This window comes from Ambystoma mexicanum, chromosome 11 (genome assembly GCF_040938575.1).
Source record: "Ambystoma mexicanum isolate Mex_15411 chromosome 11, UKY_AmexF1_1, whole genome shotgun sequence".
NCBI lineage: Eukaryota > Metazoa > Chordata > Amphibia > Caudata > Ambystomatidae > Ambystoma > Ambystoma mexicanum.
Window position 1 is genome coordinate 1329011617 of NC_090934.1, and position 18879 is coordinate 1329030495.

Below are 18879 nucleotides of genomic sequence, written 5' to 3' on the forward strand. Positions count from 1 at the left end.
GATGCATTTTACATAATGTTGCTTCTATTTAACATTCTTGAATTCACTTTTACATTAACCCAATTATAGGGCATATATACATGCCCCTTGTCCTCCTTAAAATGTCAAAACTTCTGTACTGGGATAACATCATTTTAGAAGACAATCTGAAAATATGAGTGGTAAGTACCATAGTATTTGTGTAGTTTAGAATCTATGGGAAAACATTTGTGTCACTTTTAAGAGAAGAGAATTGCAAAATAAACATTCCTGCATAGTAAGACTGTCTTCACAGTTTATAAATTCAACATTTGTTTTAATAAATTAATTGCTTATCACATAAAACATCATACTGGATTAAAGACCTCTGTATATATATTTCAGATTTCAATATAATTAATGTCAAAAATACAATATGATTTTACATAGACGTTGTGCTACATTAGAACACTGAAGACACACATCACTTGCGTAATAAATGAAACATTAAATATTAAATAACCAAAAATAAAATAAAAATGTGTAAACACTAAACTAACAGGAAACGTTGCTATTGCAGCAAACCCAATAAAGTGGTTTTACATAGTACAAAAAAAGATTAGGACATAAGTATTAATTTCCAGTCTACAAAGAGTACACAAAGCGCATTCAGGAAACCTTTTACAAATTGGTCCATGATCGGGAGAGATTTATCTCTCGTTGACCACAATTGTTTGCCTGTGTTTTTTAAACTCTGTTCTACTCCAATTTTTGTTCTATGATTTGACATCTTAACAAATCCATGTTGCTGCTCATTAACATCTGGGTGAAAATTGAGGATTTGTTGGGGATTCAGTGTAAGATTTGAGTTTATATACGGCTCCGCTGTCAACCTCCATGGACTTCCGAGAAAATAGGAGTCTCACATCTCTGTGGAGGTAGATCTTCCCAGATTTTGAACTCTGGAACCTAAACAAAAATAAGAATAATGGTAAACCATTCAATTTTGACAGGTTTTAAAATATGAATTGTTTACATCAGTGAGGCATAACTTCACTTAGAACTCTTAAACAGACATACCCTAAACATCGTAAAAAAACATTTTGGTGTCCTTAAAGTTAATTTTAAGCTTTGGTAGTTGCAACACAAAATTATCTGATGAATAAAGGGTCAGATTGATGAAGCAGTTGAGCTAGAAGAAATTCAACTCAAGCAAATTGCAAAGAAGTAAAACTGCAATTGCTGAGGCATCAGTGAACTTATTTATACAAAGAGGATGTGGTGGGGTAAGACAATGTGCAGAGATAGGTTCAGTTAATCTACAACACTACCTTTAGGGAGTCTTACTAAAGTCGACCTGTGGTAGGATTGTCAAAGACTCACGCTTGGGGGCACAGGGTTCCAACTCTTAGTATAGGCCTAAACTACACAAATAGGTTTGTAGCAATGGCTGAGCAGCCAGGCTTTGTCTGGGAGGGAGATGGGCTGTAGTTGAGTAATACGACCTTTGAGCACAATTTTAGGAAACACAAACGCAGTAATTATTTAAAAATATGCTTTATTAAATTCAATGTGCCGGAGAGCGAGAGATTCAGATATACCCAGCTTCGCCACTGGCTCTCGAGCAGGGATATGAAACACCTCAGAAGCAGAGAACTTACTGCCCTGGAGCTCACTCTCACAGGATCCCCACCAAAGGGCAGAATAGCTACCCTCTACAGGCTCCTGGATAGAACAGACCCAACCTGCAAAGAGCCGTACATGCTGAAATGGGAGAAAGATATTGGGAGGCCAATCGAGCTGGAGGAGTGGGACCACATCTGGGCGAGGGCAAACAGAAGTTCGAAATGTGTTTCCAACAAGGAGGGGGCGTTCAAGGTATGCTTCAGGTGGTACCGGACCCCAGAAACACTCAACAAATGCAACCCGACAATTCCTCCGGTGTGCTGGAGAGGATGCCCAGAGGTGGGTACACTCTACCATTTGTTCTGGACCTGCTCCAAAGCCACCCAATTCTGGAGATCCGTGCTGGATAACATCAACAGGATCACAGGCCTGACTATCCCATGGGACCCGGGTATTGTTTTACTGGGAGCAAGTGGGGAGGGTCAATTCCCCCTTTCAGGGCACAGAACAGAGCTGTGCTCTCACCTGCTGACGGCCGCTAAGATTTCTGTGGCTAGGTTGTGGAAAAACCCAGAGGGCCCAGCAGTACAAATGTGGTGGACGAAATGCTGGGACATAATTGCAGCAGAAAAAATAACTGCCCTCCGGTTCGGGAATAGAGACAGGTTCCTCCAGACGTGGACCCCCTTCCTAGATTACACCCAGAAATTCCCAGGTCTGGCCCGTCAACCCCCCTCCTTATGATGGATGGACAAAACTGACTGAAAAGCAGAGGGGGCAGCGTACAGCAGGGGAATCGATCAGGGAAGCTCCCTTCCTGCCCGCAAGACCAGGAACGAAACATTGAAGGCCGAGGATGCCGGTGATTCCCCTTTCTCCGTCCATTGCCCAGATCCCGAAGCATGTACAATTCCCCTGGTCCGCCACCACTCAACTAACAGCGACTATCTTGGCGCCCCTACTCTTGTGGCTTCCCTCACGAACATTGCTCTGACCTGCTGATGTTTATGTTTTTTGTTTTTGTTTACCACATGCACTTCTAAAGCACGATCCCGCTGCTTGCAGCGATCTTCAAGTATTTGCCACATGTGATACTGTGTATGTATAAAACCAATAAAAATATATTTTTAAAAAAAATATATATGCTTTATTATATACGCTAGGCAATGTTAAATACAAAACAATTCAGGTAAGTAAAAACAGTTTGCACAGATAGATATTTAAACAAGATATTTGCTGTAGCAATAGCCATTTAAAATAGTAGACCTTTAGATGATAGTCGGGTAAGTACAAGAGTAGTTTTAGGTTAGCAAATCATACATTAGTACCCGGCAAGTGGGGTGTGGCAGCCTCCCAGTCATTGAGGAGGCTTGGACCGGGGGTCCTTACCACACAGGGAAAGAACCCACTCCAAGCCTCCTCTGAGCAGGAGACCACCATCTTCCCTTGCTGGGACTGAAGGTAAGTGCACTCCCTGCATCCACTGCCCCTTCTCCCCACCCTCTTGTCCACATATCTGTTCTCCTCCCTACCCAAACCCCACTTACCTGCACTCCTCTGTCCCTCGCTGGCGCGGCAAACAGGACTGTTCCCGACGCATCGCTGTCGTGTGAATAGCCACCATGGAAATAGAGAAGGGACTATAAATAGTCCCTTCTCCCAGATCCATGGCAGACATTTGTTTTGCTTTTTTTCCTCGAGACGAGAAACAGTTTCACCACTGTTTCTAAACTCGGGAAAAAAATTCTCTTAGTAACCGGGAACGACGTGCCGAGGTACTAACAGCAATAGAACCCTCAAAGGGGGGGAATTACTGGTCAGGTAATGCCCCCGGGGCTACGTTAAAGTCCTCGCCTCGCTCTGGCTTCTAACTATCGCGCTGCGGGCATTACCCTGCCGGTAATGCCACCCACTCATCAAGTTCTACTGTTTAATTAACCAACAATTACTCAACTAGCAAAACTGGGAAGTTAATAACTGTAGGAAAGCCTTATCTTTAGAAGTCCAACCCATTCGGGTGAATGGGAGTTTCAAAATGTCAGCAGATGGCAAAGGTAATCAAGGTAAGTAAAGAGCCTAGTATACTTTTAAGAATGGCATTCAGCAATTACAGGAAAGTAAGAGCTCGTATACTTTTATTAAGAGGGCTACAAGCAATTAACACCAAGACTATTTTAGAAATGCTCTAAAACAGATTCGGGAAAGCAAAACTCAATAACACACATTTAGAAAGACATTTATTTCAAGGAGGGTACATTCTATTGGTGAGCTTTTACACTCATTCACTTTAGAAGTAATAAAACACTACCAACACTTTTTAGAAGAGTGAAACAATTCAAAGCTAGTAAAATAACGTCTATACTTTCTAAAGGAGCAACAAGCAACTTAAAAAGTATGAACTTCAAGGACACTTTGTAACTTATTTTGTACAAGAACCAAAGTTACTTAACTCATTTATTATAAGTAGGCACTTTCAACACTTGTTATATATTTCAAGACAGAAGCCTTATCTTTTTAAAGTCCTTCCCTAGTTTATTGCATGAGTTTTCTCAGAGGCAGAAGAGGGACCCTAGTGGTCTAGGAGCCAGCTGTAGGCAGGTCAGGACCCATCATAGGGTTCAGTTGCAGGAAAGTTCCAGAGGATATCGCTTCACACATTTATCACTTCAGAGTTAGTTGAAAAGTGGTTAGAGACTTCACAGAAGGCTCCGGTTCCAGCATTAGGCCTGGTCGACTGGTATAGGCAAACTCTCAACTACATGAATCACCCAATCAGCCTAACAGGATTCACACAAGACTTAAGGTAAGTATTACCCAATCCAACACAGTACCTCAGCAAAGAAGAAGAGCTTCAGGGTGGATGCTTTCAGGATGCAGCAGCACAGAACACAGTCCTTGGGTTTTTTGTCTGGAGACCTAAGAAGGCTTCCAACAAAGGATTCTTCACAGCTTCTCCTGCCTCTGTTGATTTGGTGCCCTTTTACAGGTACCGGATGAAGAACGGTCAGATTCTCTCCACTCTCTCGGCCCTGCACTCTTGTGATTCACACCGTGTCTCTGGAGGTCCAGCAGGAGTCCACCAAAGATTTCGACAGGAATCAGACTTTGGAAGACATTGCACTGCACTCAGGCTCCAGGTCCCCGGGTATTGGCGTTTTGCAGCCCAGCAAAGTCACAGCATATCGAGGGATGGCTCGTTCTGCAGGTCTTCTTGAGACTAGTTGATCTCACCAGCTTCTCGGTATGAGTTGTTGTATTCGGGACCCCCCAGGTCGTTTGAAAGCAAGGGTTACTTCAGGCTCCGGTTACATAGCAGGCTCTCCGGTCGCTGGAAATGGTTACACCCCTCGTTTTCGAGCCTTTAATAGTTCTGACAAGGAGATTTTGAGAAGACGTTTTTTCATTGCTTGGATGCAACATGATTTACATTAAAAAAAGGCACATTTCATATTCCATATTGTACATTTGCCCTTTCATCACGGCTGCCTGTTAAAGAACAGTACATTTTAATCATCCAGAATGTTTGCAGGTCTAGTTGTTCTTACGCAACGTTAGGTTGATAGGCATTTCCGATTGCGTCTGGACAAACTTGAACATTGCAGTTTGTGAAGAATCATACAGATCCCTCATTGAAATCCTGCCTAAAGTCTCTTCCCAGGAGGCCAGGGAAAGGCAGACGCTTCCTGATCCTAACCTTGGGGGTGGTGTACTGTGAGGTAAGAATTGGTGCAGTCCAACTGGTGTGGGACTACACAAGACTTATCTCGTGGTATTAGGTAACCCACCTTTTAATATAAATCTGCACTAAAAAAGTTGGTACTGTGGCTGAGCAGCTAGGCTTATCTCAAGAGGGGTAATGGGTGTTGTACAATGAAATCAGTAAACACATGGGGACTCATTACGAGTTTGGAGGCAGCCATGCCCTTTGCAGCCCATCGAGAGCAGGAGCTCCCGACCACTGCAGGAGCAGTCGGTCGTAGCACCCACCTGAAGTGAAGTCCATTCCTGGGGTATGCCGACTATTGCTACCAATTGTAATGCAGCCAATTTAATTTGGCGATTCTTAGCGCATTAGGCGCGGTAACCCACGGCATTTCCGTCAGTAAATCTGTGCATTTATTAATAATGCACCCGTGCCGCACATAAGCTGTGCCGACCGCGTTTGCCTCCAGCATCCTCCACAATGCCATTACAACACACGAGGCGTTAGTCATTCTAAGATGGCCACCCGTGCTACTTGATTGATCTGCCCTGCTTAGTTTCCTCACCAGAGAACAGCCCTCTGCTGATTGGCCTCTCTTCTGATCATCTAAGCCTATTGGACGCCGGCAGGCGTGAGCCGGCTCTTCCTGGAAAGGCCCTGACAGCAAGGCCAGCGACTGTCCCGAGCTGACCAGTGCCCAGGGCCAGAGCCCCCCCGCCCCTGCCCGTGGGCGCCCAGAGAAAGTGAAGCTCCCTGTGTGCGCCAATAGAGGTAACTTATGCCAAATACCATAACCCTCGCCCTACATCGAGCTAGTGTCCATGTTTCACCCCCATATGTGACACCAGCGCAACCACACTCGTGTCAACGCGCCCCTCTGGCAAGTCTGCACTAACACACCTGGAACGCTATGGTCCCAACGATCCATCTCTGCATAAATCCACTTATAGTCTCTCGCAGACACTACAACTGTGTGCGCACACGTTACGCGTGCTCTGCAGCCTATGCTCCCTCACCTTCACTGCAGAATACCCGCAACAACTCTCAACATTGTCTAACTATCTAACTTTGAACAAACAATCTAATCAGGCAAGTCCCCTGGAACATGCAGAACCTCAACATAGAGCTTCCCCACTCTACCATGCTCGACATGTCTAACAAAGTACTGTGTGACCCACTGTGATTTATGCTGTTTGTGGAAATTCAAATCTAGATAAGCCAGAGCCCTTGCTAGCCACTGTGCTACTCACAACCGCCTTACACGAGTTGCTGCGTCCCACCTGATGTTAGTCGAGGTGCTATATCTCTACTGTCTCTACCAAATGTAACCTGAGACAACCACTGTTTATACAATGTGCGCTAGCAAGAGTCAAACAGCCACCCTACTGTACCTCCTCATGCCCCTACTACACCTCACCACCTCTACTGCTCTAGGAACCATGCACCCAGCAGGAAATGTACCTTGTCCGACCACAGAAAGAAACATCAGGCTTCACGCCAGAAACCCTGTCTCTATGAGCCCACCTGCCACAACAAAATCCCTAAACCTCTTCTGAGATCTACCTCAAGCCACCCTAAAGTATGTCCTAACCTAACCACGCCCTGCAATAACTCCACCCAACCTAAACCCATCCCTATAACTATCCAGGACTCACCCAACACAACCACACTATCCGGAGCCTTGATCAACTCTAGATCCCTAGTAGCCCACGCCACAGAAATAGCTGACATCTTATTCACCAACAACCTCGACCTACTAGCTATCACCGAATCTTGGTTACACGAAGCAGCCGGCACAGCACTCTCAATAGCCATCCCTGAAAACTACCAAATAATCAGAATGGACAGACCAAACTCGAGCTAAGACCATTCACTCAATCACCTCTCAAATCATGCGAGCTCCTCACAGCCAAAATACCCATCTCCAACTGCCGCACCTTGACCACTTACCTAATATATAGACCACCTGGCCCCATTGGCTCATTCGAGGCAGACCTATCCAGCCTCATAGCCAATAATACAAAAGACACCTCTCAAATACTATTATTAGGCGACCTCAATCTTGGTCTGAACGACCCTGATGACAAACCAGCATAAGTCATAGCCAACATGCTAGCTGAACACGGCCTATCCCAAAAAGTGCTTACCCCTACCCATAATAAAGATAGGACCCTGGAATGGATCACTGCCTTGAACTGCGATACCACCATCGCCAAAACCACTGGACAGACCACTACCTCATTGACTTCCCATTATCACTCAAAGAAGTCAGCAAAGAAAAGATCATGGCACCTCCACTGCCCACTAGAGCAAAAAAAATATATAACTCCCGAAAACCTCCTACCACTTCTACTGCCAACCCTCAATGCCCTCCCCGTCTAGTAGAAAGCTACAACAAGGCTATGAAAAAAGGACTAGACATCATTGCCCCTTTAAAAATGCAAAAAAGCCAACAACAAGCTCACCGAACACCTGGTTCACCCCCCACCTGAAAGAACTAAGAATGCACAAAAGGAAACTAGAAACCCAATGGCGCAACACGCCCACAGAAGAAAATAAATTACAACTTAAACTCTTCGCTGTCAATTACAGAAAAGAAATCTTGCTCACAAAAAAGAACCTATTCAACGAAAGAATTGAAAAATCCAGCTCCAACACCAGGGAACTATTTACTATACTAAGGGAACTAGAATCCCTGATACCCCCACCAGAGAACATAACTGAAGTCAAACAACGGTGTACCAACCTCCAAAACCCTCTAACCAATAAAATCAAAACTCTCCAATCTAAAATTGCACTGAAAAAGGGCTCCCTAACCACTAACGAATCATCTCCTAGCAACCATGCCAAAACAACCAATCCTTCTGACCCGAACCCTTTCAGATTTGCTAAAATCTCCATCCCAGAAACAGAAAAAGTCATCGCCTCACTAAAACCATCCAACTGCAAAGGGGACAACTGTCCACCCCAGATAATCAAGGATGCTGCCAGGGACTTGGCTCCCTTTATAACCAAACTGATCAACACATCCTTCTCCGCCAACACCATACCAAATAATCTCAAAAAATCATGGGTTCTGCCTCTCCTCAAGAAGCAAACTCTAGATCCCGCGATCCCCACCAACTACAGGCCCATCACCACGGTACCTTTCCTATTAAAGATATAGACAGAGTAGCATACCTGCAAATCCAGCAATATCTAGAAACTCACAAACTACCAGGCGCCCGACAATCTGGATTCAGACCGCAGCACGGCACTGAGACAGCCTTAATCGATCTTAAAACCCAAATTAATGAGACCAATGACAAAGGAAACATCGCCATGCTACTCCTCCTCGACCTATCAGCGGCCTTCGACCTTGTAGATCACACAGTCCTGTGCGAACACCCGGCCTCGGCTGCCCACTTTTCTAATGATGCCATAACCTGGATCCAATCATTCTTGGACAATCAAACCATGAGAGTCTTCTCTTCAGTAGCCACAACAGACCCTATCAAAATAACTTGTGGTGTACCACAGGGCTCCTGCGGCTCCCCCACCCTCTACAAAACTTTTACCAAGCCCCTATTTGACGAATTGGACAGACTAGGTGTCACATACACTAACTATGCAGATGACACCCAGATCTTCGTACCCCTTTCGGGCAACTTTGATTCAGATACGGCCTTGGTAAACAAAATATATCTCATCATTCAGGCATGGATGGCCACACATGGCCTATGCTTGAATGATGACAAAACTGAAATCTTGCTCCTCGGTTCCAACGCCAACATAAAAAAACTCATCTCCAACTACGAGGCTTCCAACATCGATGACAACACCATCACAGTAGCCAAAATAGTAAAAACCCTAGGCTTTCACTTCGACTCAGCATTGTCACTAAAAAAACAAGTAAACTCACTAGCATCCTCTACCGCCTACTCATGCAAGTTAATCAGGGCAAGCAGAGCATTCCTCTCCCAAGCTAGCTGCATCATCATCGCTAATGCCCTAATATTATCCAGACTTGACTATTGTAATGCCATGTAGCTAGGAGCCAACAAATGCATAACCAACAAACTTCAAACATTGCAAAACAACGCACTCAGAACAGCCCTTAACCTACCATCCAAGGAACACATCTCCAATAAAAGAAGAGAACACAAATGGCTCAAAATCGGTGATCGCATCTCACTCAAAACAGCATCACTCACTTTCAAATGCTTAAGCAATGCAGCACCCCTCCTACCTCGCAGCCAGAATAGTAAAAAGAAATTCCACCTGCCCCACCAGAATAATTAACTCTCACTGCCTTCAGGTACCCAAATTCAGACTGAAAAGAACGGGCGGAAGTAGCTTCCCGGTCATGGCTGCTCAACATTGGAACGCTCTCCCAATCAGCATCAGAACAGACCAATCCAACTATAGCTTTAGGCAAAACACTCTCTCCTGGCTGCGATCCAATGATTCCCTTGACTGAACCATGCCAACCTGACTGTATTTATGTACATTCCTAACTGACCCACTGCAATGTAATTAACTGCATATATATATGTAAATATGTCCCCTCACCAGCCTGCAATGTAACTATATATATGGGATACATTACTCACCGTAATCGTATTTCTGATGCTTGTATCTGCTTAGATTCACATGCTGTGCATAGGCCGACATCTAGTGGAAGCTGCGGAGTATTACAGTTTGTTTTTCGAAAGTCGAAAATGGGCGTCGACACAGGCGTGCCAGTAATACTATCCCTAGTGTGACGTCCACTGTACCCAAGATCCCTCACGCGTGTAGGATCCTCAGATTGTATTTTTTCTGACATGAGGAAGCATGAGGAGTAGCGTGAGTACAGATAATCCAAGCAGATAGACAGAAAAGGTAAGACTACAAGCAATCATGCGCCTTCTCTCGGAGGGGAGGAAGGGTGGGTCGCATGTGAATCTAAGCAGATACAAGCATCAGAAATACGATTACGGTGAGTAATGTATCCCTTCTGAGGCTTGTGGAATCTGCTTAGATCACATGCTGTGCATAGATTAGCGAGCAGTACCAGAAGAAGGAGGTGGGATGTGAGAAGGGTCATGAGTAAACAGGTGTCTTAGAACCGCTTGTCCCACTTGTGTATCTGTCTTGGAATGAGTGTCAATGCAGTAATGCTGAGTAAAAGTGTGAATAGAGCTCCAAGTAGCCGCTTTGCAAATGGTGTCGAGGGGAACATTTGCAATGAAAGCCAGAGTGGCACCAATGCCTCTAGTAGAGTGGGCCCTTGGCGTAAAAGGCAGAGTCTTGTCAGAAAGAGAGTAACACAGCTGTATACAGTTGATAATCCACTTCGAGATAGCGCCCTTAGAGACGCGATCCCCCTCTCTGCCTGTAGCTACGGAGACAAACAGTTGATCTGTTTTCCTTAGCGGTCTGGTTTTATTTACATAGTATAGGACCGCCCTACGCACATCTAGGGTGTGTAGTTTCACCTCAGCCGAGCTTTGCGGGTTCTGGAAGAAAGCCGGAAGCTCGATGGACTGGTTTACATGGAACTTGGATATGAATTTAGGTGAGAACCTAGGGTGTGTGCGTAAAACCAGTTTGTCCTTGTGGATAGTAAAGAAAGGATCCTGCACTGACAGAGCCTGAATTTCACTGACCCTTCTTATGGAGGTAATGGCTACTAAGAAGGCCGTTTTATAAGTCAGGTGTTTGAGACTACTTTTATGCATGGGTTCGAATGGGGGTCCCATGAGCTTAGCTAGCACCACGTTGAGGTCCCATCCTGGCGGTGGGTTCGAAATAGGAGGGTGAAGTCTCTTTACTCCTTCCATGAAGGCTTTAACCACTGGTACTTTCCACCACGAGACCTTGTTATGGGATGTGGTGTAAGCCGAGAGGGCTGCCAGGTGTACTTTCAGCGAGTTAAAAACCAACCCTGCATCCAGCAGGTGGAGCATGTATGTCACAACGTTGGAAGGAGTGCAATCAACCGGGTTGATTTGTTTATTCTGGCACCAGATAACGAATCTTTTCCACTTATCAAAGTAACAGTGCCTTGTATCTGGTTTCCTGGACTCCTTTAGAATGTCCATACACCTCTGTGGTAATTTGAGATGTCCAAACTCTATGACTTCAGGAGCCATGCTGCTAGGTTCATAGAGTTGGGTTCCTGATGCACTGTTTGACCCTGTTGCTGGGACAGTAGGTTGTACCAGGCTGGGAGTCTGATGGGTTCGCACACCGCCATCCTGCGTAGGTGTGGAAACCATGGTTGTCTCGCCCACATGGGAGCAACTAGGATGAGCGTCATAGATTCCTTGTTCATCTTGTACACCACCTTCCTGATGAGAGGAGTTGGTGGAAAAGCGTACGCAAACATCCCTGACCAGTTCATCCACAGGGCATTCCCTTGGGAGTCCGGCTGGGGGAACCTGGATGCAAATCCTGGGCATTGTTTGTTTTCGCTTGTGGCGAATAGGTCTATAGTGGGGAAACCCCACTGAGAGAAGAGATCTTCTACTACGTCTCTGTGAAGGACCCATTCGTGTTCTTCTGGGAGGGAGTTTCTGCTTAGAGCATCCGCTAGGGAATTGAGCTCCCCTGGAACATGTTGCGATGACAGGAAGATGTTCCGTCTGAGTGCCCATATCCATATTTTCTGGGCAAGCTTGGACAGATTTGGCGAACGAGTCCCCCCTTGCTTGTTCAGATAGAACATGGCTGTCGTGCTGTCCGTCCTGATCTGCACCGACAAGTTCAGTAGATGGGGCTCGAACGCCCTTAGCGCTCGGAATACTGCCAGAAGCTCTAGCAGATTGATGTGGTTCTTGGCTACTGAGTGAGACCAGAGACCCTGAGCTGTGTGGTGGAGATGGTGAGCTCCCCACCCAGTCAGGCATGCATCTGTAGTCACCACGGCTTGTACTTCGGGATCGTAAAAGGGTTTCCCCTTTGCGAGATTCTCTCTTGTCCACCAGTGTAGGCTCTGTACGAGTGTTGGCGAAACGACCACTAGATCGTCCCAATGACCACTTGCCTGAGACCACTGTTTCGCCAACCATTCCTGCATGGGACGCATGCGCAGACGCGCGTGGGGGACCAGGTAAATGCATGACGCCATCATGCCCAGTAACCGCATAGCTTCGCGTACTGTTATCTGTTGACCTGACTGATAATGCGGAATTTGCAGAAGTATATTCCGAATTCTCTCTTCCGAAGGGAAGGTCAATCCTTTCTGAGTATCTAGGATAGCTCCTAGAAACTGTTTTGAGGTGCTTGGCACCAGACTTGACTTTTTCTCGTTGATGGAGAAGCCTAATTCGTGGAGGAGGTCGATAGTCCTCTGAATGTTTGACCTGCAAATTCCTGGGGTTTCCCCCGTTATGAGCCAGTCGTCCAGATAAGGGTACACCGGGATTGCTTCCCTGCGTAGGTGTGCAGCCGCCACCGCCAGTACCTTGGTGAATACCCTTGGTGCTGAAGCTATCCCGAAGGGCAGTACCTTGAATTGGTAGTGGCGACTGTCCACCTTGAAGCGCAAGTACTTTTTGTGCGCTGGGAGCATGGAAATATGAAAATAAGCATCTTTCATATCCAAGGTTGCCATGTAATCCCCCTTTTTTAGGAGGGGGATTACCTCTTGTAGCGTGGTCATACGGAATTTTTGGGGCTTGACATATTTGTTGGCAGGCCGTAAGTCCAATACTGGGCGCATTGTCAAATCTTTCTTTGGCACAAGGAAGTAAGTTGAATAGATACCCTTGTTTACCTGGTGTCCTGGGACGAGTTCTATCGCGTCCTTTTCTAGCAGAATGGCGATCTCCTCGAGAAGGATCCTTTGATGCTCTAGGGAGTGCACTCTTTGTCGTGGAGGATGATTCCGGGGACGCTGCAGTAGTTCTATACAATATCCTGCGGATACTGTTGACAGCACCCATCTGTCTGAGGTGATCCCTTCCCAAGCCTGGGTGAAGGTGGAAATGCGTCCCCCTACTGGGGTTGCGTGGCAAGGGACCCTGAACTGAGCGTCACTGTTTTGGTGGAGGCGTGCCACCGCCCTTGTTGGGGCTGCCTCTGCCTCTTCCACGACCTCTCTTGTTACCCCTGCCGTAACTCTGGGTAGACTGCTGGTTGTTATTCCATTGTGTACCTTGTCCCTGGGCATAGTTGCCTCTTTGTGAATTTTGGCCGCGTGGGCGACGAAAATTATTGTTCCCCCTCTGGTTAGGGGGTTTGTTGGTAAGCTGGCCAAGGGATTTGAGAGTCTCATATTCATCTTTGGCATTTTTAAGTGCGTCTTCGACCGCTTTCCCAAACAATAGGTCGGGTTCCACTGGCTTGTCTATTAAAGAAGCCTGGGTTTCTGTCTTGAATCCCGACTGCCGTAACCACGCATGTCTCTTGATAACAGTACCTTCTGCTATCAATCTCCCTGCGTTGTCAGCGGCGTCGAAAGTTGCTTTTAAAATGCAACCAGACACGGCTCTCCCCTCTGCCGAGATCCGAGCCAGCTGGCCCTTAAACGGTTCTGGAGCAGAGGCAATGAGCGCCGCGACTTCTTCCCATTGATGGCAATTGTAACTAGCCAACAGGGTGGTGGAATTCGCAATCCTTGCTTGGTAGGCGGACGTTGAGGCTACCTTTCTGCCAAACCCGTAAAGTTTTTTGCTCTCCTTGTCGGGAGGAGCTTCTGATGAAGATAAGGGCGTGCCAGCCCTCTTTCTAGTGTTGGTCACCACTAGGGAATCTGGTTTAAGATGTCCCTTTATATACAGAGGGTCAGACTGGGCTGCCCGGAAAATCTTTTCAATTCTGGGGTTGACAGCTCTGGTGAGGTTAGGATTCACCAGGGAAGGATCTATTCTTCGTTGGATGGATTTGAGGATAGGGATGGTCTGAGCGACCGGTCTTCTCTCTCCTACAAACTCCTCCGCGAAGTCCCTTTCCTCCTGTACACCGTGGGTGTCGATGTGGAAGTGTTCCGCTGCTTGAGCGAGAACCTCGTTAAGGAGGGGCTGGTTATCAACTGGAGAGTCAGTAACTGGGGCTTCGCTTTGTACTGGGGAATCTACTCTGTAAATTTCCTGCTCATCTTCTCCCTCCTCCAGGTCCTCATCCTCTGCATAGTAATCTGTCCCGGTTTGTTCTTCCATAATTGCAAACTCCTGGTCCTCTTCAGGGAAAACTTGTCCCTGATAACTGGGGAGTGGAGTAGAATATGGAGTGGAGTAAGGCTGAACCTCGAAGGGTTCAGGTCTTTCGACCCGGGGCTTTTTACTTAGCGGGATAGGATCGGAGGAGCCTGAGGGTGTGGCCCCTTGAGGGTTATATGAAAGAAAGTGTTCTGGGTTCTTATCATAAAAATCAGCCAAGGAAGACATCCTAGACATAACCCTGTCTATGTCTTCACTGGACCATTCCCTGGAACAGGGTAGCTTTCCGCTGTTTCCCCCCTTCTCCGTGCGTGGAAAAATGTTTTCCCTGTCCCTTGGGGGCCCCAGAGACTTTCGACGCCTGGCGTCGAGGGTCTGGAAAGGTATCTGTGTGCTTCGGGCGTGGGGCCTCACTGGTGTTAACCGCGGTCTCGGTATCTTGGAGCGCGGCCTGGGGGTGGAAGTCGTCTTCGTCTCCCGACGATCGAACTTCCGTTAGTGTGTGTAGCGAGGCACTCTTGGCAAGAGTGGATGATTGCCTTGCGTCGTGAGGCGATCTCGATCGAGAGCGCCCAGAGGACACCGAGTCGGACCGTTCTTTTTGTGCCTCTTTCCGGGAAGTCGACGTCGTCGAGGTCCGGTTGGTCTTAGTGTGTTTAGTGTGTGTTAGGTGTGTAGCGCTTGCGTCGCCGGGGGTCTTCCCCATAGCCGCCTTGCCGGACGACCTTCCGAGGTCGGGGACCTGCGCTCGTCGGCTGTCTTTCGACGCCGTAATGCCCTCGCCGTCCGAAAGTACGGCGTCGCTGCCATCGCTGAAGGCGCCCTCCGCTGCCATGGCCTCCTGCCTGGCGTGGTGGGCCCAACGCTTTGTCGAACGGTCCTTAAGTGTCTTAGGTTTAAACCTACTACACGCTCTGCAGTTCGCTTCGGGGTGATCCCTCGGCAAGCAGAGATTGCACGTGGCGTGCCTGTCGACCCAAGGGTATTTGCGATTGCACTTGGGGCAGAATTGAAAAGGGGTACCCTCCATACGCACCTTAAGGCAGCGGGCTGCTAAGTGTAGGAATATATATAAATGTAACTATATATCAAGAGTGAAGAGTATGTACCACCCCCCACTCTCCCTACTTGTAAGGGCCGAGGCCAGCGGCCTACTAGGCCCGGGCCGAGGCCAGCGGCCTACCGAGGCCCAGATCCGTCGTGCAGCAGTCGACGGTCGATGACTTCTCCAGCCGTCGTCGAGGTTGAGGGTCGACGTTGGGGTGGGGAAGGGAATGAATAAGAATTAAAATTATAATAACAGCAAAAGTATGGCTAAGGCCAGGGAACTCCGCAAGATGCTTCCGACCAGTATGGCGGAAAAAAACAATCTGAGGATCCTACACGCGTGAGGGATCTTGGGTACAGTGGACGTCACACTAGGGATAGTATTACTGGCACGCCTGTGTCGACGCCCATTTTCGACTTTCGAAAAACAAACTGTAATACTCCGCAGCTTCCACTAGATGTCGGCCTATGCACAGCATGTGATCTAAGCAGATTCCACAAGCCTCAGAAATATATATATATATATATATATATATATATATATATATATATATATATATCTCCTCTCACCAGCCTTTACGAAATGTAATGCTTTGCTTTATATTCACATGTGCCTTATCCTACAACTAAGCTTTTATGTAATCTTGCTTTCCTGTTCTCTGTTTTGCCCTGTTACCTCTGGGCTTTGCGTGCCATATTAAATAATTAAACAAACAAACAAACAATAAGGGCATGGCTGCCTCCAACCTCGTGTCCTGGTTCCCTGAATGGGGAAATACCGGGCCCTTCAAAGTCGGAATGACCCGGACGATACCCATTCCCATTTGAGTCCCCATAGGGCTCAATGGGAATGGGGAGCATGCTAACAACGGGCCGGTTAACAATGGTCCCGTTGGTAGCATTCTAGTTACCTCGCAGGACCTGCAAAGGATCAGACCAGACGTCCAGAGCGGGTCCCGTGAGGGAACCTCGTAATAGGGCGGAATAGGTTTAACGGCGCCGGCACCATTACTGGCGCCGTTAAACCCAATCCGCCAGGGTCCTAATGAGGCCCATGGTGTACTGCAGGAGTGTTGGGTAAGAATTGGTGCAGTCCAACTGGTGTGGGACTACACAAGACATTTCTCTAGGTATTAGGTAACCCACCTTTTAATCTAGGCCTGTACTAAACAAGTTGGTAGTGTGACTGAGCAGCTAGGCTTATCTCAAGAGGGGTAATGGGAGCTGTACAATGAAATCAGTAAACACAAGTATTCAAGTAAACACTTAATACATTATTTATACACCAAGATATTTAAAGCATTCTTTAAAAAGCAGTAATTAGCTGTAACATTAATTCCAAGTTAGGACTAAATTCAAGAAGTGAACAATAAAGCAGGTGAGTAATTCATTCATATCTTACACATGTTCCAGCACCTGAAGGTGATGTCATTTGAGGTCAGTATAGCATTTATATAGTATCACCTTTCCAATATTGAGTTGTTTAAGGAAGAAAAGGTTTAGGTTAGGTCAGAACAGATTGATAGGTTATAAGAACAGTGATATTCTTCCAAAGGGATGCAGGCAGTCAATTATCTCATCATTAAAGTGTTCAACATTTAAAACCTGTAAGGGAACAATCACTGCCACAGCCAATAGGATCAGAAGGAGGCCTTTAGGGAGCCAGGACAGCCAAAGTCAATGGACAAAGTCAAAGTTCTGATGCTCTTCTTAGAAAATTGTTCTTAAATAGTGTTCAAAACAGAAATCACAGCAACTCAAGAGGAGTCACCTTTGGAAAGCACAGGATGTAAGACTAGTGCAGGTAAGTGGAGGTCAACTTTGTGTAGGATTAAATTGCACTCGCAAAGATAGGAAGCCAAATGGCCAAAGGATGAAAGCACCCCAAGACCCACAGTACCTTTGAAAGGAAAAAGTTGTTCCAGCTCGTTGCCATCACGATGCAACACAGTTAACCCTTGTTCCAAGTCCTTGGTCGTGGTGACGAAAGGGAGGATGCCTGGAGGGCTCCTGTAGCAGCACTCGAGAGAGGTACTCTGCAGCAATGGATTTCCATCGATTCAGCATCTCTTTGTGGTTTTGGCGCCTTTTTCTCAGCACCAAAGAAGAACGAAAAGCTCTGGTTAGGATTTCCTTGATTCCTCGGTCCTGCAGTCTGGTGAGGGGACTCTGGATGCGGTGTTCTTGCCTCTGTGGGGTCCTTTGGATGTCTACGAAGATCTGGCCGGATTCAGACTTTGGAAGACAATGCACTCACAAGTGGTCGAGGTACCCCGGGTATTGGGCTCCTGCAGCCTTGGAAAGTAGCAGCAAGTCGGGGGTTGCGCCAAAATAGAGTTTGTCTCGAGGCAGTTGGTCCCACCAGCCTAAGGGAGTTAGTCGTCCTTTAAGGGTCTTCCGAGTCGATTCGAAAACAGGGTCAGCACAGCTGCAGGGCTTCACCAGGAACGTGCGGTCCAGGACGGTGCTGCTGGCGCCGTCTCTGGTGTTCTGCTTCAGATGTTGTCCTCCAGTGGTGGACTCCCTCTTAGTCCCGAAAACCTCACTTTTTATGCAAGTTCCCATTCATTCACAGCCCTGAACTGTCAATCACACAGAAGGGTGGCTATCCTTTTAGGGACCCTCCCTCACCTTCCTGCCGTTCCAGACACACTGGAACCTGGGATGGCTTCAGGGCTGAAGCCCGCCAAAGGCAAACTACACAAAGGACTCAAAGCTGATGCAAACAACAGAGTAAAATCCCAGAAGAAACTATCAAGAAATGGCGAAAAAAGAAGACAGGGACCATTTTGAGAAAATGGTCACCCTTGGGTGCAGCACTGCAGCTGAGGTATCAGCCTGCAGATACATGTCACCGGGTAGTAAAAAAGCAACCACTGCCACCAGCCATTCAAGTGAGTTAGTGTAACAAAATGTTCCATGAGTAATTGGTTAAAGGAATTACTAGGTAACCTCCACCCCCAGCACTCCACATGGGGTGGTGTGTGCTTGACCCATAAAGTAAAGTTAATACAGGGGTCATCTTACTATTCTTGGGAACAGTAGTTCACCCAAGAAAAGGTAGTTATACATTAAGAGAACCTGGAGCACTGCACAAAAGGTGCTGTGTGTCACAATGCAAAAGCAGATGCATATGGAGTTTTACCAGAGTCCATAAAACAGTAAGGAACATAGAAAATCATAGTCAGGAAAACACAGGAGTGAGTGAGAAAAAGGTCCCACACAGGAGTACAAATTAAAAAGTCCTGAGTTCAGCAAAAGAGCTGGGGGTCTCTGAGGTTAAAGAAAATGGGCACAGAAATGAAAATTCTCCCCAACAGGGAGGATCACCTGGGAGGAGACAGGGCCCATGGAGGTGAGAAGATCCTGTGGGAAGAGACACAGTATATGACTTCTGAAGTACCTTTCTGGGTTGCCCAA

At 46.9% G+C, this 18879-nt stretch overlaps 1 protein-coding gene across 2 annotated transcripts in view; it reads right to left on the reverse strand.

Annotated features, from left to right (window-relative positions):
• Positions 1-274: 274 nt before the first annotated feature.
• ATOSA (atos homolog A) overlaps positions 275-18879 on the reverse strand; it is a 662760-nt gene continuing 644155 nt past the window's right edge. For both annotated transcript variants that reach the window (XM_069624850.1, XM_069624849.1), the window contains exon 12: positions 275-927. In XM_069624850.1, the coding sequence (XP_069480951.1) occupies positions 774-927 (154 nt within the window). In that variant the 3' untranslated portion in view covers positions 275-773. The remainder of the gene's footprint in view (positions 928-18879) is intronic.